General features: G+C 37.7%; 2 protein-coding genes across 3 annotated transcripts in view; both read left to right on the top strand.

Annotated features, from left to right (window-relative positions):
• The window catches only part of LOC103668971 (olfactory receptor 2F1-like), a 104,240-nt gene extending 84,313 nt beyond the window's left edge, over window positions 1-19,927 (top strand). Inside the window, exon 2 of the mRNA XM_040643870.1 lies at window positions 18,048-19,927. Coding sequence (XP_040499804.1) covers window positions 18,768-19,703 — 936 coding nt within the window. The 5' untranslated portion in view covers window positions 18,048-18,767 and the 3' untranslated portion in view covers window positions 19,704-19,927. The remainder of the gene's footprint in view (window positions 1-18,047) is intronic.
• The window catches only part of LOC103669080 (olfactory receptor-like protein OLF3), a 116,797-nt gene that overhangs the window by 84,305 nt on the left and 4,849 nt on the right, over window positions 1-27,643 (top strand). The window lies entirely within an intron of this gene.

Here is a 27,643-nt window from a genome sequence, read left to right as displayed (position 1 = left end):
TTTAAGATCTAAACCTGCCCCTCTTAAATGTTGATGCACCCTACCAATTCAGTGTCCATATGGTTTGGTTGTCCTTTCTGCTCCATCATTGGGTTAGGCTGCTCTCTGTGAAATCTGATCTTCAATATCATTTTCCCTCATCTTACAGAACATTTCTTTTATCACTTGTATGTACATTCTTCCCTGACTCCTTTGAGCCTTCTTTATCTTCCTTAGCAAAGTGCAACAGCATATTAAATAATAAGTGCAATCTTGGACAAGTTACAAAACTTAAATAAGACTCAACTTTATTTTTTACAACATGAAGAATAATAAATCCATAGTGAGAAGTTTGAGAGGATGGAATGAAATACATGTAAAGCACTTAGTAAAACGTCTGACACACAAAAAGCACCTGATAACTGTTAGCTACTGTTGTTGTTTTTTTCTGATAGAGCATCTCTCCCATTGCCTCCCACCTGCTGTCCTCTCCAACCCTCTAAAAATGTTTTAGGCTTATTAGCTAGCCCACCCAAAGCAATGTAGAGTCTGACACAAAAGTAGGTACCAGAAAAGTGTTTAGAAAACAGACATCTGATTTTTGGCAACAAAGATTGAATTCTGTCTCATGCATTCTTAATGTGGGGAATATTATCCCCGAGGGGGTGAAAATTAGTCCTTATAGAGGGAATACAAATATCTTAATTATTGTAATGATTTATGGTCCTTCAAAGAGCCATGATACATAAACAGACACCCACTATGTCTGCGGTGTTAAAACTTCATGGGGATGAGTGGTTAAGAAAAAGATATCTAAAAACTTTCCCTCCTTAGGTGAACAATAGTGAATAAAAGATTGAGAAATGCCGCTCTATCTGTAGAGAACTATTGCTTGTTTGGGCACAAATATTCACAAGTGAATCATAAGCATGAAGGACAGAAGACAAATAGTCTAGGGTTAATTAACTACAGACTTGAGGACTGCCCCATCTGTTTTTTGCCTATTTTAGTTTCCATTCCTGGACCTTGCCTACTCTATCTAAGCAAATTCTTCTACCCAATTGGTTCCTAAACCTATTTTGGGCTTTTATAACCTCGTGGGTATGGACAATAGGATGGTGCTGAGTCAGTTCTTCCTGCCTGGGGACCTGAGTCACTGGAGAGTCTGTTATGTTCCTGGCCATGTGCCTGATGGTAGTGCTGTGATACTTCATCAAGCCCTTTCTGAGCAGCCTAAACACCTGGCCAGCTATTCTACGCACCCACGCACACACACACATGCACACACACACGCACACACTCACACACACACACACGCAATGGCTATGTTTTGTGGGGTTCTGTTTTTTGAGAGCACTGTTTCACACATGCTTAATCACTTTTTGGGATCCCAAATATCTAGCAAGTTTTATAGGGCGTGTTAGAATTCCTATATATATAATATAGGATTTAAGTCAGATTCATAAAAAGCTGGAGGAATAGAGCAATCTTAGCTAGCACCTGTGCTATGCTTACAAATTCTAAGTTTTAGAGGTGTCCTAAGTCTCATAAGTTTGTGTTGACACCTCTCCTCAAAATATGGATATTAGTATCCACATGGTACAGAGGAGGAGGTTGGGATTCACGTATAAGTAACTTGTGCAAGTGTAGACAACTAGCAGTCTATGCTTAGAGCCTGGATTCAGTGCAGATGTGACTTGTCTGATTCCAAAGCCATCGTAAATTTCAACAAGGACAACCCTCTTGGGATATCAGCTGCTTGTGGATTAATGTTTAGTTGAAGATGTGAAAAAGCCACAGAGCCATCCTAGCCACAGAGCAAGGATGGTTACAGTTCCAAGTAATAAAATCCCAAACAAACTGATACATGCAAAATTAACAACTAAGTGTAATGAACTGGTATCTGAATAGTGAATCTAGAATCCAAAGTTTTTTTGAAGTCTATCTCTTTGTTTTCTCCTGTCTCTCAGCTTTGCTTCTTTCTGTAGGCCTTATTCTATTCTATGGTTCATAGATTTCCTCCATGAGGTGGAAAAAGAAACCTTGGAGACTCCAGATATACATTATGACATGAGAAACAAAGTCCTACCTTGTCAGCCAGCTCCAACAGAAAAGTCTCAGAGATGGGTTTGAATTGGCTTAGCCTGAATCAAGTGGCCCTTCCTCAACTAAGCTCTCTGTCAGAGTTTGGAGGCACTTTGACCAGGCCTTAACATATTTTGTTGACTTGAATTATTTTGACTTATGGAAACTTGTTTTATCTCATCATATACTCTATTTTGATAAATATTCCATGTACCCTTGAGAAAATGTATTTTCTGTTACCGATTAGAGTATTCTATAAATGTTAGGTTGAGTTTGATACAATGTTCAAGTTTTCTATTTCCTTACTGATTCCTTACTATTCCCTTCCTTATGCTTGTTTTATCAATTATTAAGAGACAAGTATTGAAATCTCTAACTATAATTGCGGAGTTGTCTATTTCCTCTTGCATTTCTATCAGTTTTTGCTTTACGTGTTTTGAAGCTCTGTTGCTAAGCATCTAAATATTTATACTTGTTTTGTGTTCTCCATTAATTGAACCCATTATCATTAGGAAATGCCTTTCCTTGTCCCTGGTAATATTCTTCGCTCTGAAATCTACTTTGGCTGGTATTAACATCAAAACTCCAGGTTTCTTTTAATTAGTGTTAAAATGATATTTCTTTCTCATATTTCAGGGATCACTGTGCTTCATTGCCCGATATCCAGTGAAAATTGTTGTTTTGTATATTTTGTCTTTTTTTAATAATAATATATTTTTATTATATTATGTTAGTCACCATACAGTACATCCCTGTTTTTTTTTTTTAAAGATTTTGTTTATTTATTTGACAGAGATAGAGACAGCCAGCGAGAGAGGGAACACAAGCAGGGGGACTGGGAGAGGAAGAAGCAGGCTCATAGCAGAGGAGCCTGATGTGGGGCTCGATCCCATAACGCCGGGATCACACCCTGAGCCGAAGGCAGACGCTTAACCGCTGTGCCACCCAGGCACCCCTATCCCTGGTTTTTGATGTAAAGTTCGATGATTCATTAGTTGTGTATAACACCCAGTGCACCATGCAATACATGCCCTCCTTACTAATATTTTGTCTTGATCTGTAGTTGTTCAGATGGGAGGGTAAATCCAATCCCAGTTTCTTGTCTTGGCTAGAAACAGAAGACTTTTCTTAGGTTTTTAAAGCCTACTAAAACTAAATTTGTGTTTGGATTCTGGAGTCATTTTTCTTATTGTGACAAATATCATGAGGAAACATGTCTGCGAACTCAAAATAGTTATCAAGATTCTCTCACTTTTCTCTGTTGGAACACAGGTTATCTGGCTCTGGAAGCCATGCTCTGAACCATTGTCCCACACTGCTTCTACAATGTTTTACTACTTTTAGTGGTGAGAAGATAGAGGTCTCACAGGAGAACCTCTACCTTCCAGGGCTTCACAAACCAACCACTTTCCAGAGATTTTTTTTTTTTTTACCTTATCTGAAAGGTGAGGAAACTGGAGTAGGAGGGAATCACTTCCATAAAGCTATGTTATTCTGAGAATTTGTGACTCATATTTACTGCAGAAAATTAATATGTCAGATAAGGTTACCCTAAAAAGTTCACCATTACTTTTTGAAAAACAAATTCTATTTGCCTTTGATTTTCTTAAAAATCAGAAGCTGTAACTGTAATAAAGAATATTTAGAAACACCAAAACTTTGACTTGATTTTATTGTGGTACAACAATAGAGAATTTTATAGTGGGCAAAGATATCGTGTTGTTATTTGGGAATTTTTAATAAAGTTCAGCATTTTAAATAAATGCTTCTGTTGTCAATTAACAATCATTACAAAAAATAAAGTATTATTTTTAAAATAGTGTGTTCTACAAAACCTATGATTCAAAAAAGAATGGTGATGCTGGAGCTGGCTTGATCTAAGTCCCTAAATCCCTGCATGATTAGTGGCAAGGTTTTGCATCTCTCTAAACTTTTGTACAGAAAACAACTTTTAAGAGAAAAATCAGTGCATATAGATATGGGTATCAGCATTATATTTGTTACTGTTAATTTGAACAATATTACTTTGTGTTAGAGCTTTAATTTTTGAAGTGTTTTTGTAACTATCATGTCATTCTACTTTTTTTTTATTAATTTGCTGTAAGTACTACAATTACAGAGTACCACAAACTGGGTGGCTTAAACAACAGAAATGTATTTTCTTATAATTCTGGATTCTAGAAGTCTGAGATCAAGGTGTTAGCAGGGTTGATTTCTTATGAGGCTTCTGTCCTTTCTGTAGGTGGGTGTCTTTTCCCTGTGTCTTCACATGGTCTTCCCTCCCTGCCTGTCTGTTTCTTAACCTTTTCTTATAAGGACACCAAGTCATATTGGATTAGGGCCCACCTTAATGATCTCATTTTAACTTAATTACCTCTTTAAAGACCCTTCTTCCAAATATAGCCACATTCTGAGGTTTTGGAAATTAAGATTTCAACATATGAATTTGGAGGTGACCCAATTCAGCTCATAACATTCTCATATTCAACAAGGATTATTACCATGACTATTATAGCCCCATTCCTTTATACTTTATCCACTAAGGTAGGGAGAGCTGGCATTATTATTCCCAATCTAAATATGAGGAAACCAATATCAGGAGAGAATTTGGAAAGGCCACAAAGAATTTAATTTGATTGGTACTTTATTTTCTGTAAAATTACTGAGGCTTATAATAAGATAAGAAAGGTCTCTTAAAGATAAGAAAGGTCTTATAGATAAGAAAAAGTCTTTAAAATAAATTTTCATTGCAGGCAATTTTACAGAAATGCAATTCTGCTAAGGGCTATCATAAGTACTAAGCACTATCTAACTATTCTTTAGGTATTTTCTAGAGGTCAGGTGAAAGTCAGATTTGTGATAATCTGTGAGCACTTAGAGATCTATAAGAAGACACTTAAGAGGAAGGAGACAGTGTGACTGAACGAGTCCCCTGCACTTCTTGATTTTTCTTATATTTTTTTAAAGGAAAGGGCATGATTGAATGGCACCTGCATATAGAAATTAGGAAGAGCCAGTTCGTGCAAACATGATAATTTGATAGATTGTCGTAAACTTACGTGTTGTAAACATGGGATAAATGTAGACATCATGTGACCCAACTTTCTACTGTTGGTAGAAGATTGATAACAGGGCTTATAGGTCCGGGAGACAACATGGTCTTTGTTCCAAGTAGAAAAATGCATCCCTTTGGGATAAAAAGTCCCATATCAGGGCACATCCTTTGCCAAGCAAAACATGGGTTTGATTATATTTTCTTACTACCTCATCTCTCTATGTTTGTGTAATGCACAACTACATACTTCAGCTCCAGAGTGCAGTACGATTGAAATGATTCTGTTTCATGGAAATTTGATGGAACATACCCACATAGTTTATCTTTGAGGGAATACCTTTAATACAGATTTTATTTCTCTAAGGCTTTAGGATTTTTTTTCAGGGTATTTTATATTCCATCAGTTTTTCGTAAGTTAAATTTTAACGGAAATTTATTTAACAGAAATTTTTTATTTAACAGAAATTGTTTACTTAAATTATTTATTTAACATAAATTTAACAGAAATATCCTTTAAGTTTTCAAATTTATTGGCATAACTATATTCATAGTTTTGCTTATTGTCCTTTGAATGTCTGCTGAATTTGTACTTATATCCTTTTTTCTTTTTTCTTCTTTTTTTTAAATTTCTCAATGTTTATTTATAGTTCTTATTTTTTTTTATTATATTATGTTAGTCACCATACAGTACATCCCTGGTTTTTGATGTAAAGTTCGATGATTCATTAGTTGTGTATGACACCCAGTGCACCATGCAATACGTGCCCTCCTTACTACCCATCACCAGCCTATCCCATTCCCCCACCCCCCTCCCCTCTGAGGCCCTCAGTTTGTTTCTCATAGTCCATAGTCTCTCATGCTTCATTCCCCCTTCTGATTACCCCCCCTTTCTTTATCCCTTTCTTCCCCTACCGATCTTCCTAGTTCTTATATTCCATAGATGAGAGAAATCATATGATAATTGTCTTTCTCTGCTTGAATTATTTCACTTAGCATTATCTCCTCCAGTGCCGTCCATGTTGCAGCAAATGTTGTGAACTCGTTCTTTTTGATAGCTGAGTAATATTCCATTGTATATATGGACCACAACTTCTTAATCCAGTCATCTGTTGAAGGGCATCTCAGCTCCTTCCAGCCGTTCATTATGTGGACAATGCTGCTATGAACATTGGGGTGCATATGGCCCTTCTCCCACTCGTCTGTACCTTTGGGGTAAATACCCAGTAGTGCAATGGCTGGGTCATAGGAGTAGCTCAATTTTTAACTTTTAAGGGACCTCACACTGTTTTCCAAGTGGCTGCACCAACTTTCATTCCCACCAACAATGTTGGAGGGATCCCCTTTCTCCACATCCTCTCCAAGAATTATTGTTTCTTGCCTTGTCAATTTTTGCCATTCTAACTGGCGTAAGGTGGTATCTCAGTGTGGTTTTGATTTGAATTTCCTTGATGGCTAATGATTTTGAACATTTTTTCATGTGTCTGTTAGCCATTTGTATGTCCTCATTGGAAAAGTGTCTGTTCATATCTTCCGCCCATTTTATGATTTGTTTATTTATTTCTTGTGTATTGAGTTTGAGAAGTTCTTTGTAGATCTTGGATACCAGTCTTTTATCTGTAGTGTCATTTGCAAATATCTTCTCCCATTCCGTGGGCTGCCTCTTAGTTTTTTTGACTGTTTCCTTGGCTGTGCAGAAGCTTTTTATCTTGATGTAGTCCCACATGTTCATTTTATCTTTTGTTTCTCTTGCCTTTGGGGATGTGTCATGAAAAAGGTTGCTTTGGCCGATGTCGTAGAGGTTGCTGCCTGTGTTCTCCTCTAGGATCTTGATGGATTCCTGTCTCACATCGAGGTCTTTCATCCATTTGGAGTTTATCTTTGTGTATGGTGTGAAAGAGTGGTCAAGTTTCATTCTCTTGCATGTAGCTGTCCAATTTTCTCAGCACCATTTATTGAAGAGACTGTCTTTTTCCCACCGGATGTTTTTTCCTGCTTTATCAAAGATTAGTTGCCCAAAGAGCCAAGGGTCCATTTCTGGGTTCTCTATTCTGTTCCATTGGTCTATGTGTCTGTTTTTGTGCCAGTACCATGCTGTCTTTGTGATCACAGCTTTGTAGTACAGCTTGAAATCAGGCAACGTGATGACTCCAGCTTTGTTTTTCTTTTTCAATGTTTCCTTGGCGATTTGGGGTCTTTTCTGGTTCCACACAAATTTTAGGATTGTTTGTTCTAGCTCTTTGAAAAATGTCATTGGTACTTTGTTGGGGATGGTGTTGCAAGTGTAGATTTCTCTGGGTAGCATAGACATTTTAACTACATTTATCCTTCTGATCCATGAGCATGGAATGTTTTTCCATCTTTTTGTGTCTTCTTCGATGTCTTTCATCAGTTTTCTGTAGTTTCTAGAATATAGATCCTTTACCTCTCTGGTTAAGTTAATTCTGAGATATCTTATGATTTTTGGTGCTATTGTAAATGGAATGGATTCCCTAATTTCTTTTTCTTCAGTCTCATTGTTCGTATGTAGAAATGCAACTGATTTCTGAGCATTGATTTTGTATCCTGCCACATTACTGAATTGTTCTATGAGTTCTAGTAATTAGGGAGTGGAGTCTTTGAGGTTTTCCATATGAAGTATCACCTCATTTCTTTTTATTGCCAATTAGTGTCCCATTACATGGATGTACCACAATCTGTTTATTCATTCAGCAGTTGATAGATATTTCTGGATTTTGGTGATTATGAATGAAATCTATATCTATATCTATATCTTTGTGAACACATACTTTTAATTTTTCTTAGGTAAATTCCTAGAGATAGGTTTTGTTTTTATCCATTCTGATACCCTATGTCTTCTGACTGGAGTATTTAATCCATTTACATTCAAAGTAATCATTGATAGATATGTATTTGTTACCATTTTATTGCTTGTTTTGTGTGTGTTTCTGGAGATTTTCTTTGATCCTTTCTTGTATTTCTCTCTTTTATATTTTGCCTTTTTTTTAGTGTTATATTTGGATTTCTTCCTCTTTATTCTTTGCATGTTTATTAGTTTTTGATATGTGGTTGCCATTAGGTTTGCATATATGGTTGCCATTAGTTTTTAATCTGTGGTTGCCATTGGGTTTGTATATAATCTCTTCTGCAAATATCTGGCTATATTAAGCGGATGGTCATTTAAGTTTGAACCCATTCTTTTCTCCTCCCCACATTCTATGTATGTGTCATTATACTTTATATCCTTTTTTTGTTTGAGTTCCTTGACTGATTTTTAAAAGAAATATTCATTTTTACTGCTTTTGTGTTTCCTGCTTTTATACTATTACTTTTGGTTTCTCCTTTCCACTCAGAGTCCCCTTTAACACTTCTTTTCTTTCTTTCTTTCTTTCTTTCTTTCTTTCTTTCTTTCTTTCTTTCTTTCTTTCAAGAGAGCATGAGCAGGGGGTCAGGGGCAGAGGGAGAGGGAGAGAAAGAATCTAAAGCAGGCTCCACACTCAGGGCACAGCTGGATGCAGGGCTCGATCTTACAACCCTGAGATCATGATCTGAGTTGAAATCAAGAGTTGGATGCCTAACCAACTGAACCACCCAGGTACCCCTCCCTTTTAATATTTCTTGCGGGGCTGGTTTAGTGGTCATGAACTCCTTTAGTTTTGTTTGTCTGGGAAACTCTTCATCTTTCCTTCTATTCTGAATGACAACCTTGCTAGATAGAGTATTCTTGGCTGTGGATTTTTCCCATTCAGCACTTTGACTATATTATGCCACTCTCTTCTGTCTTGCTAAGTTTCTGTTGAAAAATCTCTGGCTCTCCTTATGGACTTTCCCCTTGTAAGTTAATGACTTCTTTTGTCTTGCTGCTTTTAATAATTTTTCTTTATAACTATATTTTGCAAATTTAAGTACAATATGTCTTGATGTAGACCTGCTTTTGTTAATTTTTATGAGAGTTCTCTGTGCCTCATAGATGTCTCTTGACTTCCCCACCTTATGGAAGTTTTCAGGTATTATTTCGTCAAATAAATTTTCTGCCCCCTTTTCTCTCTCTTCTTATTCTGAGACTCCTATAATATATGTTATTACATTTGATGGAGTCACTTAGTTCCCTAAGTCTAATCTTGTTTTGCATAATTCTTCTTTCTCTTTTGTTCAGCTTCATTGCTTTCCATTATGTTGTCTTCTAAGTAATTAATTCATTCCTCTGTTTCTTCTGGCCTGCTGTTCATTGCATCAAGCATATTTCTAATCTCGTTTATTGCACTCTTCATCTGATTGATTTAATAACCCTTTTATCTCTGTGGTAAGAGTCTCACTGATGTCTTCCATTCTTTTCTCAAGTCCACTGAGTATCCTTATGGTCATTACTTTAAATTCTCCATCAGTCATGTTACTTATATCTGTTTTGCTTAGATCTCTGTCTGTGGCCTTATTTTGTTCTTTCATTTGGCATAAATTCCTCTGTCTTGTCATTTTGTCTAAGTCTCTTCCTGTTTCTCTGTGTTAGAAAATCCAGTTATTTCTCTTGTTCCTGAAAGTAATGGCTTTATGAAGAAGAGGTGATGTACTGCCCAGGGCTTGAGGCTTCAGGGAGTATCCCCTGTGTGTGCTGCATGTGTTCTGCTGTTGTGTTCTGGCCCATTGTCTTCAGAAGCTCTCCTTGCCTGCTAGTGGCAGTGTTTGGTCCCTGGCCTGAATGTGGTGAGTTTTAACTAGGTGTGCTGTGGTCTGCTTGTGAGATGAGACTCATCACTACCTCCACCGTAACTGAGGCCCTGAAAAGCTCTCTGGTTGGGAGATGTGATGTGGGAAGGGGTTTGTGCTGGTCTTCTGGAGGAAATTCCCCCCAGGCTGGGACTGAGGCAAGTATGACTGAGAAGGGCATTCCTACCAGACTGCAGTGGCATGGGGCTTAGTGTAAGCAAGTTAGGAAGCCAGTAGGTTGGGGCTGCACTGCTTCCTGAACATGGCTCTGTGTTTATACTGAGGGGTGGGAGAGGAAAATGGCACCAGCCAGCTCCTTTGTTCTCAGAGAGGTTTGTCTGTAAATGCTGTCTCTCTGGGGCGTGCTTCTAGAAGGGCAAATAATCTCCACACTGTGTGCCCCAGGCTCTTTATATCACTGCTTGCATGCTGTCTGTCTCCAGGTTGCTTGCCTGCCTTCTCTCCAAGAGCAGTGCAATGCCCTCAGGGCTCTATCCCAGCCAAGCCTGCTGACCTTTAAAACTCCCGGCTTTAAGCCCCACTGATCATAAGAACTCATGAAATTCAGCCCCTCTTGTTTTCCAAGCCAATAGCTATGGGGAAGTGTTCCCCTTGTGCATTCCAGTGTGTGCTTCTCTCTTTCTCTCTTTCTCTTCTCTGAGCCCATGATTGCCTTCCCTCTGCAGCTGCTGTGATCTATTTCTCTTCTAAGCCCTGTCTCCACACTTCCTACCTTCTTTGATGTGGCCTCTTCTCTCCCTTTAGTTGTGGAGTTTGTTCTGCCAGTCTTCAGGTTGATTTCTGGGGTATTTAGGATGATTTGATAGTTATCTAGTTGCATTCATGGGATCAGGAAAGCCTAGGGTCTTCCTACTCTGCTGCCATCTTCCTCAAGAGCTTTCTATTTTTTTTTATATAGGTGGATACATTTTGCTAATATTTTAAAAAGTATTTTTGTATCCATGATCATGAGTAATTTTGATCTATACTTGTTGTTTTTTTCTTTTTAAATATGTGATGTTTTTGTCTTGTTTTGTTATCAGTGTAATGCTTAAGTAATTAATTGGGGAAAGTTACTTCTGCTTCAGTTTTCTAGAACATTTCTTCCTTAAAAGTTTGGTACAGTTCACCAGTGAAGCCATTGGCCTGTTGTTTCATTTGTGGGGAGGTTTTAAATTGTTTTTATTCTTTTGATGTGTTTAAGATCAGTAACGATGTCATCAATTTCATTTTTTAATATTGATAATTTGTATCTTCTCTCTTTCTTGATTGGTTTGGATAGAAGTTTATCAATTTTATTGATACTCCCCCCCCAAAAAAATCAGCTTTTGTTTCCTTTTTTATTTTTAGTTTCTGTTTTCTTTGATTTTCTCTATTATTTTTGTTTTCTATTGATTTTTAATTATCTTTATTATTATTTTTCTTAGGTGTATGTCCTTAACTTTGCTTGAAATGCTTTTGTCTACTGACTATAAATACTTTTATCATTTGCATGATGAATACATCTTTATTTATCTTTCATTTTTTTGAAAATTCTTCTTTTTTCATTTTTTTTTAGTGGCTTGGAACTCTTGGTTGGCATTTTTTTTTCTTCAGTTCTTCTGTTAATCTTTTCTTTTTTTCTCTGTATGTAATGTGTAAATTTTTCTACAATTGCTTTAGTAAGTTTTTTTAAATTAGGTTGCTTTATTAGATGTGGTACTTTTTTTATTAATAATATTTTTTATTATATTATGTTATTCACCGTACAGTACATCCCTAGTTTTTGATGTAAAGTTCGATGATTCATTACTTGCGTATAACACCCAGTGTACCATGCAATACGTGCCCTCCTTACTACCCATCACCAGCCTATCCCATTCCCCCATCCCCCTCCCCTCTGAAGCCCTCAGTTTGTTTCCCAGAGTCCATAGTCTCTCATGGTTCATTCTCCTTTCTGTTTACCCCCCCCTTTCTTCTCTAGATGTACTACTTTAGTATTTTTTTAAAATAATTGGGGTTTGTTGAGCCACTTGAATATATAGATTCATTCTTTTCATCATATTTGTAAGTTTGGGGTTAATATTTGTAAAATATTGATTATGTCTTTCCCTATACCTCATCTTCCCCTTTTCCTTTTGTAACTCTGATCTCATGTTTGTTATTTCTTATAGCTTATTGAAACATTATTCAATTTTTTTCAGTCTTGTTTTTTTTCTCTCTTCCATTTTGGGTTGTATTGCTATGTCTACAAGTCCTCCAACTTCTTCTGCGGTGTCTAATCTGCTATTCGTTGCATCCAGTCTATTTTTCATTTTAGATATATATTTCATCACCTTATAGTTTGAATTGGGTGTTTTTATGTCCTTGGTTTCTTTTCTCATTGTGCTTGGGTTTTTCTGTCTTCTTGAACATGGGAAGTATATTTGTAATGGTTATTGTAATGTGCCTGTATCCTAGTTCTATCAACTGTGTCATTTTTTTATGTGTTTCCACTGACTGATTTTTTTCTCCTCATTATGCTTTGTTTGGGTTTTGTGCTATGGTCTGGAGACTCTCCTGCCTCTTTGCATGCCTGGAATTATTTTTATGAATTTTTATGAATTACAAGCATTGTGCATTTTATGTTTTGGGGCATTGGGTAGTTTTGCTTTCCTTTAAATATCTCTGCACTTTGTCCTGGGAAGCAGTTCAGTTGCTGAGAATTTGTTTGATCTTTTGAGATTTTCTTTTAAGAGTTGTTAGGTTGGATCCAGAGCAACTGAAGTGAAGTTTGTACCATTACCGAGATTATATTTTTCTGAAGATTCTACTTGATATCTTGTGTGTTAGACATCTTTCCATTTGGCTGGTGAGAACTTTCCTGGGCCTTGTGTCACCTCTAGAGATCATTCTGTTTACTTCTTTCTGGTGGTTCTTTCCTTGGCCTTTATAGGTTTCTCACATTCACACAAAGATCAATAATCGGCAAAAGATTTAAGAACACCGATTTTCAGAGACAAGCAGACTCTGCACTGAATGTGGATCCCAACCTGGGCTCGATCTCACCACCATATCATGACCTGAGCCAAAATCAAAGCTGGACTCTTAACTGACCGAGCGACCCAGTTGCCCCTATTTTATTTAGTTATTTTTTATTTCAAGTTTTTATTTAAATTCTAGTTAACATATGGGTAAGCTAGTAAATTTTAGAAGTAAATATTTAGATGAAATAGACAAATTTCTAGGAAAAATAAACTACCCAAATGGACACATGAATAAAAAGAGTAGTCCTATATACTAAAAACTTTAAATCTATATTTAAGAATTTTCTACCAAAGAGTATTTGGGCCAAGTGGCTTCACCAGTGAATTCTACCAAATACATAATGAAGAAATGGCACCAGTCATTCATAAAACTCATTTCATGTATGCATAGTTAATATATAAAAGCCAATTATATTTTTATATAATTTAAAAGATACTAACTAAAGTAGCCTTTCAAAGCTTCACTCCTGGGCATAAATCTAATCAGAGATATACAACACTGCTACATAGAAAAAAAAAAAAGAACAGATATTAAATAAATGGAAGAATATATCTTTTTAATGGATTGGAATATTTAAGAGCATAGAAAAGTCACTTCTCATTTATTTAAAAAAATTTTTTTTAGGATTTTACATTTAAGTAATCTTGACACCCAACAAGGAGCTTGAACTCACAACCCTGAGATCAAGAGCCACATGCTCTACTGACTGAGCCAGCCAGGTGCCCCTCCCCAAATTTATTTTTACGTTAAATCCCAATTAAAATTTCAGCAAATTTTTTCCCTGAAAATTTTCAAGATAGTTTTAGAATCAGATTGAAAATTCAAATGGCCAAGAATAACCAAGGAAAAAAAAAAGTAGAATCAAGTTGGAGGATTTACCCTATGATAAAAACAAGTTTATTATAAAGCCACAGGAATTAAGGCAATGTAATATTTTTATGACAACAGACAATAGACCAATGGGTCAGAAAAAAGAGTCTAGAAATCAGCCTACACACATAAATCAAAAATTGATTTATGCCAATACAGGAGAACAATGATGAAAGAATGGTCTCTCAATAAAATTGGATATCCACATAGAAAAACAATAAATTTGGGTTCCTATTTCATAAAATACACAGACATAAATTCCAAATATATTATTGTTTTCAATGTGAAAAGTATTAAAGCCCCCAAAGATTACATTGAACAATAACTTTATGATTTGCGATAGACAAAGATTTCTCGCTCAAGACACAAAACAATAACTATATGAAAAACAATAAATAGAACTAAATTAAAATAAGGGCATCTCTTCATCAGAGGCACCATTATGAGAATAAAAAAGCCACAATGTGGGAGAAAATATTTGTGATCCATATAAACGACAGACTCATATTAAAAATACACAAAGAATTAAAATCAATAAGAAAAAGAGAGATAACCCAATAGAAAAACAGGCAAGAAACTTAACACACCTCAGAGAGTGGAATCTTCAATGTCCAATAAATATTTTAAAATATGCGCAACCTCATTAGTCATCAGAGAAATGTGGAATATAATCACAATGAAATACTACTGTTGCCCATCACAATGGCTACAATGATGGAGACTGACAATCTGAGGATAAAGGCTAGAGCAAAAGAAGTCCTCATACAAACGTAGTTCATGGGAATATAATCAGCACAACTATTTTGACAAACTGACAATATTAGCTGAAGCCAGACCTGCACATGATCTTTGATGAAGCTATTCCACTTGTAGGTAACAGAAATGGATATATATGTCAAAAGGTTGAGTGTGACTGTGTGTGTGAGTGTGTGTATGTGTGTGTGTGCCACAAACTAGAAACAACCTAAATGTCTATCAGTAGAATTAATATGTCATTTATGTAATTTGAGATGCTCACACTGGCTCATAAATTTGTGTTGTATTTATAGGATATGAGGACAAACATCTAGATACAAAAGTAGTTAAATAATTGGATAGTGTCCAATTATAAGCCTTCCAATAGTGAGAAAAGTCTCACCAAAGAGCTGTATCAGTTGTGAAGAGAATGTCTGAGCAACAAGAGAATCATGTTACAGGAGATGTTGCCTGAAGGTGATCCCTGAATAATTGGGCACTTTGGATCAAATGGTCTCAGTCTTGAGTACACGGACAGAAAGTCATGGGCAAGATCACAGGCAAGGTTAATTTCTCAAAGGGAAACTTCAGCAAAGACAGGAGGCTGTCTCCAGGGGAAACTGGGGCTTCAGATTCTCTCATGGTTCTGGGTCAGGAAAAACTAAATTCTGATTCATAAATTCTTTTAAAAATAGGTGAGAGTTTCAGGTGAGGAAATCACCATTCAGGGAAAAGGTAACAGAAGCCTAACAAGCACAGCATAATTGGTCTGTGGAGATTGTCTCTCTGAGGGAAAAGAGTTACTTCTTCCAAATCCCACATCTTGCCCATCTCTGCTCTTCCTGGGGCAATGATGACCTCCTGTCCTGGAGGTAAGGCAGTCATGCTCAGAGTGCTCCCCTGGGTTCTTAGGACCAGCAGTCAGGAAGCCAGAGTTTCCTTCACACACAACTTCTTCCTTGGCTCATGTGGCAATTGGATTGAATCCGGTTACTGGAGAGATAAATGTTCCATTCTGGCAATTGCTTTAAAGAAAACATATATATATTTTAATTTTATTAAGTTTTTTAAAAAAATTATTAAGTTCTTAATTTAAATTCCAGTACAGTTAACATACAGTATTATGTTATCTACAGATATAGATAACATAAAGAAAACATATTTTGGGTAGCCAGACTGGGGAGAAAGCTGTTTTGGATACCTCTGAGAAATGCAGCACCTAGCACAGGGCTTTGGCCGCATCCGTAGGAAGCACTGGGCTTAGCCACTGCAGGTCTGGTCCCATCCACCACTCTGTACTCCTCCCCACCTGCCCACTGCTGGAAATCTGCACGGCGGACAGGTTTGTGCCGACCAGCATTCTCAAATGATGATGGTCACAAGGTGACTTTATCTGGAAAGCTGGCTTCAAACTTTCTGTTGCCCTGAGCAGTGTAGATATGCATAAGGAAGTGGAGATGGGGTGGTGAGAGCAACTTAGTCAATTAACAACTTTAGGAAATACCACACTTTCCAGGTGCTGCTTTTTTGAGAAGAATACGTGTGATGTGTAACCTTAGGGAGCTTGAACCACAATTCCAGGAAGAAAAGGTGGTGCATGCTTGCTTTTAAATCAGTTACAATATCTCCACCTTACTTTTGAATCTGCTTTAAACTTTTATTTATATATCAAATTTTCAAAAATGTTTTAAACTTTTATTTATTTTTACCCTCTTTTTTTGTGTTAAAATCTTTCCTTTTCCTATTGATTTTATGTACTTTCTCCATTCTCATCTCTATTTCCCTTCCTCCGGTGAATTAGGATAAACTTGAATGTCTGATCCCTTTAGACAGATGGGGAAACTAGGTAATGAGAATTGAACTGGGAAATGCATGTTTATTGGCAAAGCAGTTCACTCATTCCCAGAGACAGGCGCTTTAAAAACCATGAGGGTGATATAGAAGCATGATATGCTAACCATGAGTGTTTCTTTTTTCTTTTTTTAAACGATTTTATTTATTTCTTTGAGAGAGAGAGAGCAGGAGCAGGGGGAGAGGGAGAAGCAGACTCCCCACTGACCAGGGAGCTTGATGAAGGGCTTGATCCCAGGATCCTGGAATCATGACCTGAGCTGAAGGTAGACACTTAAACAACTGAGCTACCCAGGCACCCCTGGGTGTTTCTATTTGTAACCCATATCTTCCTGGGCCTTTAAAGGGAATTAATGACCTAAAATCAGGCATTGCTACATTTTAAAATCAAGCCCTTCAGTAGTTATTAGTTTTTGAGAAGTGAAAGACTCAAAACTCTACAAGATTATTATCAGATTTTTAAACAAATTCTTATTTGGTACCTGAGAATACATTCATCATCAGCTACCTCCAGCACTGATTGGGTTTTGTTTTGTTTTGTTTTGTTTTGTTTTGTTTTTTCCCTTGTAGCTCCTGCTGGTCATGGTCCTTTACCTGACTTGTTTCATATAGTTCAGCATCACTAGAGATTCACCTGTTCACCTTCTCAGGACTAGCTCATGAAATGCATCAAGTTCCATTGATGGTCCTAGACACATTTCCCTTTTAAGGTCACTTGTCCCTCTCCTTTGTACCTGAGTACTTTGGCCCTGATACTTTTGTATCCCAACTTTTCCTTCTTCATTAGGGATAAAGAGGTAGGTTTCCTCTTTCTTTGATAGAAATGTAACAAAGTGACTTGCTAACCTTTTGAAGCTCTAGAGTAAATTCTAAAGAATTAAAAAACACTTTGTACTTCTATTGCTCCCCCCTTGTTGTAATTTACATAATTTATCTTTTGAACTGAGTATGGTTTATCAAGTTTGATTTATTCATTGATAAAGGATTATCATATGCAAATGGCCATAGACCCTTCTCTGCTGGCTAAGCATCTCAGGCACCCTATTGATCTGTGGTTAGCTGCCCTTACTGCCATGAATGCCCTCACACAAAGTGGGATTTTCATAACATATTCCATGGCACTATCTGATCACAGACATCAAGCAAATAATATCTCCTTGGGACAGCTGTGAATGAGTTTCACTTTCTCTATCCAAAGGGCAGAGTAATTAGAGGATGTGGGAAATTGAGAGTGGACTTTATTTAGTACATGAGTTTTTTATAAATCACTTGTGATTTGAATAAGGTGCAAATAAGATTACTAAGAATTCTAAAGATAATTTCTGAATACTAGAGCCTTTGAGCTTTCTGAAATACTAATACTTCAGTAGGATCAGAAAGCTTGGAGATATTATTGAGCAGACTAAGGTATCACCTTCTGGTCATGTAAGTTATGGTAGAGGGAGCATTAGCACAAGGATGGAATATAACAGTTTCCTAAGAGGGGAAATAGTCAAATATTTCAGATGGAAAGAGAAGTAAAGGGAGATGAAAGGAAAAGATCATCAACAGTCTTTTCATTGGGTTAATTCCAGTTAATGATGTTCCATCACACTGTCGTCTCCAAACCATAACTCTCACTACCCAGGATATGGACAGTCAGCAGAATGTGCAGCCAGTTTTCCATTTTGTCTTAGTTAATATGCAAATATGTGTGGCAAGTATTTGAGCTCCTATCATTTATTAGAGAAGCTAGTTAATGCATCTTTGATTTGTTTCTTCACAGACATACCCTACCTATCAGAGCTACGCTGCTCTTCCAAAGGAGGATGAAACAAGCGTTACAGATTCTTTCCTCTTACCTCTCACACTGATAAAAGACAAGCAGGTGAAGATTTTTCAAAACAGAGGCTGATCGCCCCAGGTCTTCATTCTTTACTTACCTGACCCTGAAATGTAATTTTGAGTTTGTTCCTACCGACAAATCTATTTTATATTTGCTACCTTCTAACTTGCAACCTAAAATTTCTGATTTTAAAGGGGTAGAAATTTAGTATTTCACTTTCACAGAGACTCCAGAAGTAAAATAGTAAATTAAAAAAAAAAAATCAGTTAATGCCTGTTAGGCTCCATTCAATATGGATTTTGAGGCAGTGAGGAGGGAAATACCTGCATCCAACAAAGAAGTAAACAAACTCCGTGCTTTGGAACTGGCCCTAAATAAGAGAAGCATATTTTACAGTTAATCATTTCATCTCAAATGTCTAAGCATTTTCATAAAACCTTTCCTATTTAAGGAAGGAGAAGAGATTTCTCCTTCCTTGAATCTGAGCCATATCAATGGGGTCTATTGTGGTCCCAAATCCTGAAGGAGACGTATAATCTGGGAAAGCACACAGTTCAGTGTTGCGTGACTGTTTGATCTAAATGACCTTGTCAGGCCCCCTGCCACCTTACGTATCTGGTGTTTACTGATTCATGACTTGGTTTTGGTCCTCAGAGACTCATGGGCAGAGAAAACCAGACATGGATGAGTGAGTTCATTCTGCTGGGGCTGTCCAGCTTCTGGGACACTCAGCTCTCCCTATTTGTCCTTTTCCTGGTCATGTATCTGGTGACCATGCTGGGGAACTTCCTCATCCTCCTCCTCATCAGACTGGACAGCAGGCTGCACACACCCATGTACTTTTTCCTCAGTGCCTTGTCATTTGTGGACATCTGTTATACCAACAGCACCGTCCCACAGATGCTTGTTCACTTCCTGTCAGCCCGGAAGTCCATCCCATTCCACAGCTGTGTGCTCCAGCTGTTTATCTCCCTGGCCATGGGCAGCTCGGAGTTCTTCCTGCTGGGGGCCATGGCTTACGACCGCTATGTGGCGGTGTGCCACCCGCTGCACTACACGGTCATCATGCATGGAGGGCTCTGCCTGGGGCTGGCTGCCGGGTGCTTGGGGGCTGGTTTCATGAATTCAGTGATGCAGACAATCATCATCTTCCGGCTACCTTTGTGCCGTCATGTTATTAATCACTTTGCCTGCGAGATGTTGGCTGTGCTGAGGCTGACCTGTGTGGACATCTCCTTCAACAAGGTCATGGTGGCCATCTCAGGATTTCTGGTGATCATGCTTCCCTGTTTCCTGGTTCTGTTCTCCTATGGTCAGATAGTCGCTGCCATTCTGCATATTCGCTCTGCCCAGGGACGCTGCAAAGCATTTGAGACCTGTGCCTCCCACCTCACTGTGGTTTCCATGTGCTTTGGAACAGCCATCTTCACATACTTGAGACCCACTGCGGGCTCCTCAGCAGAGCAAGAGAAGATGGTTGCCCTGTTCTATGCTGTGGTGACCCCAATGCTGAACCCCTTAATCTACAGCTTGAGGAACAAGGAGGTAATGAGTGCCCTGAGGAGACTGTTGGGAAAATTTAGTGAAAAAAGGTAAAGATTCAAAAAATTTCTCCTCCCTTCCAATAGCCCAAAGAACAATATTTCAAACAAAGAGGGATTGATCAATGAGCCCTTTTTCCCGGATTTGCAGATAAGGTAGATGACGGTGAGCATGTTTTTGAAGACCAACTTTTCACATTAGTCCACATTTCGACTATGTATTACTGCCCTATTATACATATGGTAAAAAAAAAAAAAAAGCTTCAGTTATTAAGCTGGGGTCTGCTGGGTTAGCTGTCCTTTTAGAGCTCACATTCCCCCATTCTCCTTTCTTATTCATCCTGCATTTGCCCCTAGGAAATGCAGTGAAAAGTTTCCAAGTGAGGACAGCCACGCTTTATATGTTGACCCACCCCTCACCAGCAATGTGGCTTTGACATATGAGTTTAATACCTCTGACCTCCAGTTTCCTCAACTATAAGAAGTAACAATATTCAGTATGTGTGATTATTCTGAGTATTATAGATAATCTATGTAAAATACTTGGTAGAGTGGGGGTATAGATATTCAACTATATTTAAAAATAGTTTTTAGGACACCATTATAGGGCTAAGCATTATGCAACCTTCTGTCCATATACAATTATTAAAAATGAACTCCTCCTCCTCCTCCTCCTCCCCCTCCTCCTCCTCCTCCTCCTTCTCCTCCTCCTCCTCTTCTTCTTCTTCTTCTTCTTCTTCTTCTTCTTCTTCTTCTTCTTCTTCTTCTTCTTCTTCTTTTTCTATTTAGAGAGAGAGAGCATGCAAGTGGGGAGGGGCAGAGGTAGAAGGAGAGAGAATCTTAAGCAGGTTCCACACTCAGCATGGAGCTCAACTCAGGGCTTGATCTCAGGACGTTGAGATCATGGCCTGAGTGGAAATCAAGTGAGATGCTTAACTGACTGAGTCACCCAGGCTCCTGCAAAGTGAACTTTTTTTCTCTATTGCGTGGCTTTAGTAGATCCCTGTGCTATGTCTGCTCCAGGTTATCAATCTTACGCAGAACCATGACATCTATCTATAGGTCTCTCTCTCTCTCTGCCAGTCTCTGATCTCCAAATATCTCAGCCTCCATCTGATATATATTTTTTTTGGCTCCAACACAGACAAGACCTTTCTCATGAGTTCCAAACACATATATCCAATTGCTTGCTTAATACCTTCACTTACATCACGTGAATTGCATTCTTAACAATAGGATGATTGTGCTTTCTTCCTCTATCCTAACCTCCTCCTTTCCTCTTGCCCTAATACACCTTCACTGTACTAGCAAAAGGAACCATGCACACTCAAAATAATTCTCGATTCCTTTCTCTTATACCCGTCCGTCAATAGAATCCATCAGCTTCATAGACAAGATATATGATCAGTCTGGTCTCTCTACACCTCTGCCTTCTCCTTTCCTGTATAAACCATTCAAGCCAAAAAAACAGAGCTACCAGCTACTGAGGAAGCCCCTCCATGCATCCCATCCCAAGCATGACACCTTTTCCCCCAAAGTAGCTACTATCCTGACCACTGCAGCAATCGCTTTCCTGCATTTCTGATGACATTGTGACCCAAGCAAACACCCCTAGTCACTATAGTTTGGTTTTGCCCATTTTTCTTCAAGTTGGTATGTCTTTGAAGTCTCTTTACTCTGTAATTTTGTCCAACTCTTTCTTTATCCTGCAATTTATTTGCATGGCCCAGGCCATTTGACCTGCAGAAGGCACCTTTGTCTTAGAAAATATATCTGGTTGCATCTTTATCCTGCTTAGGACAAAGTCCAGCTGCACACATGTGGGGCCCAACATGGTCCAGCTGCTTCTGCAGAGGTAGTTGGTAAATAATGTTCCTTAGTAGATGGGACATTATCTCTTGCAGAAGGACCCTGTTATTAATTGTTAAACAATTAATTCTCTGCAGCCACTGTGGAAAACAGTATGGAAGTTCCTCAAAAAATTAAAACTAGAACTACCATATGATCCAGTAATTCTACTACTGGGCATTTACCCAAAGAATATGAAAACACTAATTTGAAAAGATATATGCAACCCTAGCCAAACTATGGAAGCAACTCAAGTGTCCATTGATTGATGAATGGATGAAGAAGATGTGGTGTATATATATATACACAGCCATAAAAAAGAATGGAATCTTGCCATTTGCCACAACATGGATGGATCTAGAGGGCATAATCCTAAGTGAAATAAGTCAGTCAGAGAAAGACAAATACCATATGATTTCACTCATATGTGGAATTAAAGAAACAAAATGAACAAAGAAAAAAGAGAGAAAACAGACTCTTAACTCTAGAGAAGAAACGGATAGTTACCAGAGGGGAGGTGGGTGGGGGAGACGAATGGATGAAATAGGTGAAGGAGAATAAGGGTACACTCATCATGATGAGCACTGAGTAATGTACAGAGTTGTTGAAGCATTATATCATACACTTGGAACTAATATAACGATGTAAACTGTATTACAATTAAAATTTTAAAAATTAATTCTCTTTCTTCTCATTCTTTATTTCTTCCTTGCTGTGTGGACAACTATTCTAATATGTTTAATGTACGTAATTATATTTGAGAGTGTATTTATGTAGTTTTAAAAAATGCATCATATTTTTAACTACTTATACTATGTCTTAGTTTTTTTTCACTTAACACTGTATCTTTAGGATCCATACATATTGCTAGTTTATTATTTCTGACTGTTCATAGTAATCCATAGGAAACTATATTCTTTTTTTTGTAATAATTTTTTTATTATATTATGTGAGCCACCATACAGTACATCCCTAGTTTTTGATGTAAGGTTCCATGATTCATTACTTGCATATAACACCCAGTGCACCATGCAATACGTGCCCTCCTTAATACCCATCACCGGCCTATCCCATTCCCCCACCCCCCCCTCCCCTATGAAGCCCTCAGTTTTTTTCCCAGAGTCCATAGTCTCTCATGGTTCATTCCCCCTTCTGTTTACCTCCCCTTTCTTCTTCCCTTTCTTCTCCTACCAATCTTCCTACTTCTTATGTTCCAGAAATGAATGAAGCCATATGATAATTGTCTTTCTCTTCTTGACTTATTTCACTTAGCATTATCTCCTCCAGTCCCATCCATGTTGCTGCAAATGTTGTGAAATCGTTCTTTTTGATGGCTGAGAAACTATATTCTAGCTATCACTCTGTTATGGCACCCAACACCACACCACACACATATAGCCCTATGATGAACATCATGAAAATGCACACTTAAAGAGCTGTGTGAGAATTGATTTAGGGAATATATGTGGGAACCAAGATGCTATGTATTAGATAATGCTCTCCGGAATGGCTTTGTAAGTCTATACTCCTACTACAGTGCATGAGGGTCCTTATCTATCCACAACCTGCATGGTTTGAATTTTTGTAGCCCTGAAAGATATAAAATTATTTCATTTTTCATTACTCTGATAGGTAATCCATATGATTATGTCTTCATATGTGGACCCTTGATTCCCATCTATCTTCACCCCATCCTGTTCTGTCCATACCTTCTGGGGGAAGTCATGAAGTTCACAATAAATCCATCGTTGCAGTGGTTAGACCATCTACCACTTTTTTTCCCTCATATCTGATTCAAATCTGCAAGAATATCCTGTTGTTTCTACATCCGAAATATATACAGAATACAATCACTTATCATCTTCACTCCTGTACCCTGGTGTGAGCACCGTCATCTCGCACTTGGGTTACTACAAGAGCCTGCAGGTTTCTCTGCTTCTACTCCTGTATCACAGCACTCAGAGTGATCCCTTTGAAACAGAACTCAAATCATGTCATTCCTCTTTTCAATCCTGCAATTACTGAGAATAATCCCTACAATCTTTATGGTGGACGCAGGTCTGTTTTCTAACTATACTCTGCCTGGAAGTCTCTTTATTCATGGCCACTTCCTCATCCCCTCCAATTCTTCAGTCAATTATCATCACTGCCCCAATTGATATGCAAACTTTCTCCTTGTCCCCTACTCCTGTTCCCTCTTACCTAGTTATTTACGTTTTCCAAGGAACTTATCTTTTCTAACATATTTGCAATTAACTCATTTTTTACCGTCTACCTCCCACCCCAGAACATGAGGCCTCTTGAGAGCAGGGCTCTTTGTTTTGCTCATTTATGTATACCAAGTGTCTAGAATAGTGCTTGTCTCCTAGTGGGCACACAATAAATATTTTCTGAGTGAATAATATTGTCCACCATTGGGTTTCTATTGCTGTGTACTGAGTGTTCATTGCCTTTGGGTCTTTTGCCATTTCCTTGTTGGTGTGTGTATTATAAATATTAGTCCTTCCTGTTACAGCCATTGCAAATACAGATCTCCAAGCAGTCACCTCTCTGTTACCTTTACTCATGGAATCCTTTGTTGAACAAAAAGCCTTCATTTTGGTATGACTTGATTCATCATTCTATGATTCATGCTTATGAACTTTTTCTAAACGAATTCCTGCATCAGGGTCATAAAATATTTTCCTATATAATTAAGTTTTCTTTTACTTTTCACAGTTATTTCTCTAGTTTATGTGACATTCTCTTTTGCATATGTTGTCAAATGTGGATCTGGTGGGTTTTCTTCCATGCTGTGGTCCATTTATTTAAACAGTCTATTCTTTAGTCATTCATCTGCTGTAACTTCAATGTACATTGAGCTCACCTATGTATGGATCTGTTTTTGAACTCTATTATTTTCTCTTTGTTCATTTGTTTGCTCTTGCATCAGATAATTCTATTATTCTATTTTTAAAAGTCATTTTTGGTTTGTAATAAGTCTTCATTTGTCATGTGTAGTTTATCAAGTAAGATGGGCAAATTCATCTTCTTTTTCAAAGTTATTAAATATATAGCCAAAGTAGTCATCTAGTCTATTTATATTTATTGGCCTATTTTATTTATAGTCAATCTATAAATAGTCAGCTTTTTATAAAGTGATGTATTTCCTATAAATTTTGGAGCAATTTTATTAAGTTCCCCAAAAAGTTCTTATAAAAATTTGATTAGGTTTGCATTGAATATGTAGATCCATTTTGGAGCATTGACATCTTTATAATAAATTGTCTTATCCAAAGAATGTCTTTGGGGTTATTCAGATAATCTTTAATGTGCTATTTAAAGTTTTAGTATTTTCTCCATATTCATTTAACAAATATTTGTAAAACATATTATATGGCAGACATTCTTTCAGGTATTGTGGATACAACAGTGAAAAGCAGGCAAAAGTCTCTGCCTTCATGGAGATTACATTCTACTCAAGGGAAATAAACAATAAATATAAGAAACAATACATATAGTATGATATAGGTATTAACTGCTACAGAGGAAAATGGGATAGGAAGAGGAAGAATATTGGAAGGACTAAAAGTTTTGGCAAAGAACTCCATAAAAATCATGTATTCTCTCTGCTGAGAAATTCCTAAATACTTTATAATTTATGTTGCTATTATAAACAGAATATTATTTTTCTCATTGGTTATTGCTGGTGTACAGAAACACTATTGATTTCTGTGACGTGGTCTCATATGTAGTTCTTTCTTATTAAATATCTAATTGTTGAAAAAATTTTTCTAGATATATAATATCATCTGTAAATAATGATAGTTTTCCTTATAATCTTTGTATGTCTCAGTCTATTTCTTTTCTCATATCATAGCTCAGGACTGCTAATGTGAGATCAAACAGTAGCAATGATAGCAAGTATCCTTCTGGTTCCTGATCTAAGGAGAGCATCTACAGATTCTCCACTAGGTATAATGTTTGCTGTGGATTCAGGGCATTTAACTTTTATTAAATTTAGTTTTTAAGAAAGAAGTGTAATAAAGGGAGAGACTCCCTTCCCTAGTGTATATCAAAGCAGATTATATGTAAGTACAATTAAAGCTGTAGTATTGGTGTGGAAAAAAGGCGCGAATCAAAATACAATCCCAAAAGAAATTTTGCATATATGAATTTAGTATATCATAAATATATAATTTCAAGGCAATATAGGAAAATATGTACTTCTAAATAAATGATGTTGGGACACATGGCTATACTAATAGGACAAAGAAATGTCATCTTTCCTATTAATATGCCATGAAAAATTAATTCCAAATATCTAAAGGTGAGGAAGTGATTTTACAAATGAGTTTATATCTGCTCCCTCCTAAAAATGTACTAAATGTACTAAATGTACTAAATATGTACTAAATGTACTAAAAATGTACTAAATATGTACTAAATAATGGTAAAAGGATAAGAAACAAGATAATAAATCCACAAAGCAAAGAGGACAATAACTAAAAAATATATATATTTTATGAGAAATGCCAGCAATGTTTTGGAAGCTAGAAAGCAACTTTTTTTTCTCTTCTCTTGTCTTTTTAAGGCCCAGAGCTAACAGGCTGTGCTACACTTGCCCTCCAACTCCAGCACTCACACAGGCAGCACGCTGCCAGGAGATTGTTTTGTGTAGAAAGTGGGTCTCAGGAGCACCTGGGTGGCTCAGTTGGTTGAGCGTCTGACTCTTGATTTCTGCTCAGGTCATGCTCTCAGGGTCCTGGGATGGAGCCCCATGTTAGACTCTGCGCTCAGTGTGGAGTCGGCTTGAGGATTCTCTCTCCTTCTGCCCCTCCCCCTGCTTGCTCTCTCCTATCTCAAATAAGTAAATAAATCTTAAAAAAAATACAATTCCAAACCTAGACAGCAGCCCCACCACAGGCTGCATCTGTCTAGGGACTGGCATAAAAAAGTCTCCCTGCCCACGCTCAGAGCAGACAACAAAGCACAAAGCATCCTGACGGCCCCGAGTTGCCTGGCTGGGAGCTATTGCTAAAGGAATGTGGAGATGGGTGCACTGCAGTGATGAATTTGAGATTTAATCACATCTTCATGTTCATAAAGTGGCATAAAATTTCCACTATGCAAAGTCACACCCTATCCCCTTGAGAAATTAAAGTTTGGAGAGCTCCTTTCCACGCTCTGGGGACAAGGAAACAAAACTTGGATTTGCAAAGTTGAAATGTAGGTTAGGATGTTTGGTGCAGAAGTGACCAGACAGAGAGGGAGGGAAAATAAATCTAACAAACAAAGCATAATTGGCCCCTTGAGATTTCATCACTAAAGTTAAAGAAAGTTACCTGTTCCAGTTGCACTTGCCACAAATTTCACAACTTGCCCACCCCTGCCATCGCACAGGATGGCCTCCTCCACTCTCCAGAGGTGAGTCAGCCATTGTCAGTCTCCTTTTAACACTTATTTAGCAGCATGAGTTATGAAACCAGGTTCCTGTAATCCGTAGTCCCTCCCGTATTCTTTAAGCCTAAGAGCATGGCGGCTTGACACAGTTGTCCTCTTCTGGAGATTTGTCCTAAGAACGTGTGTTCTGGCTATTCAAATCAGGAAGCCAGAATTTTCAAGTGATTTAAGGGTCCCCCACCTGTGGTGGCCTGAGCCTGCTGACAAGTTGGCACCACTCTTCAACTCTGCTTTTCACCCACCAACTCCTGGAAAGAGGGGCCAGGTACCAGGTCTGTGCTGATGGGCTTTTTCTTTGCTGATGCCAGTAGAAAGATGACTCCCTCAGAGACTAGCTCTTTCCCCTCCACATGGAATTTCTGTTTGGGGAGCAAGTCTTTAGAGTAATATCCTTGTCTGAAATGCTTCCCACAACTGGCCATCTGGGGCTGGTCAGGAATCTAATATAGTTTTGCTAGTTTCCACTGTCCACACTCGCACCCTGAATAGGCTGCTTCGCTGATGCATGTTGTTAAAATAGTAATTTTCAAGTTTATTTCCATTTGTTTATTAATTTAATAAAGCATTTTTGTTATTTTTTATTGCTGGATAACTATGTGTGTTTTTCCTCCAGGAAAAGCATAGTTTATGCCATTATCTTTATTTTACTGATATGAAAACTGATGTGCTAGGATTTTAGGGGAATATATGCTTTTCCATAATGCT

The sequence above is a fragment of the Ursus maritimus genome, unplaced genomic scaffold, assembly GCF_017311325.1.
Source record: "Ursus maritimus isolate PB19 unplaced genomic scaffold, ASM1731132v1 scaffold_3, whole genome shotgun sequence".
NCBI lineage: Eukaryota > Metazoa > Chordata > Mammalia > Carnivora > Ursidae > Ursus > Ursus maritimus.
This window is presented reverse-complemented; position numbering and strand designations above follow the sequence as displayed.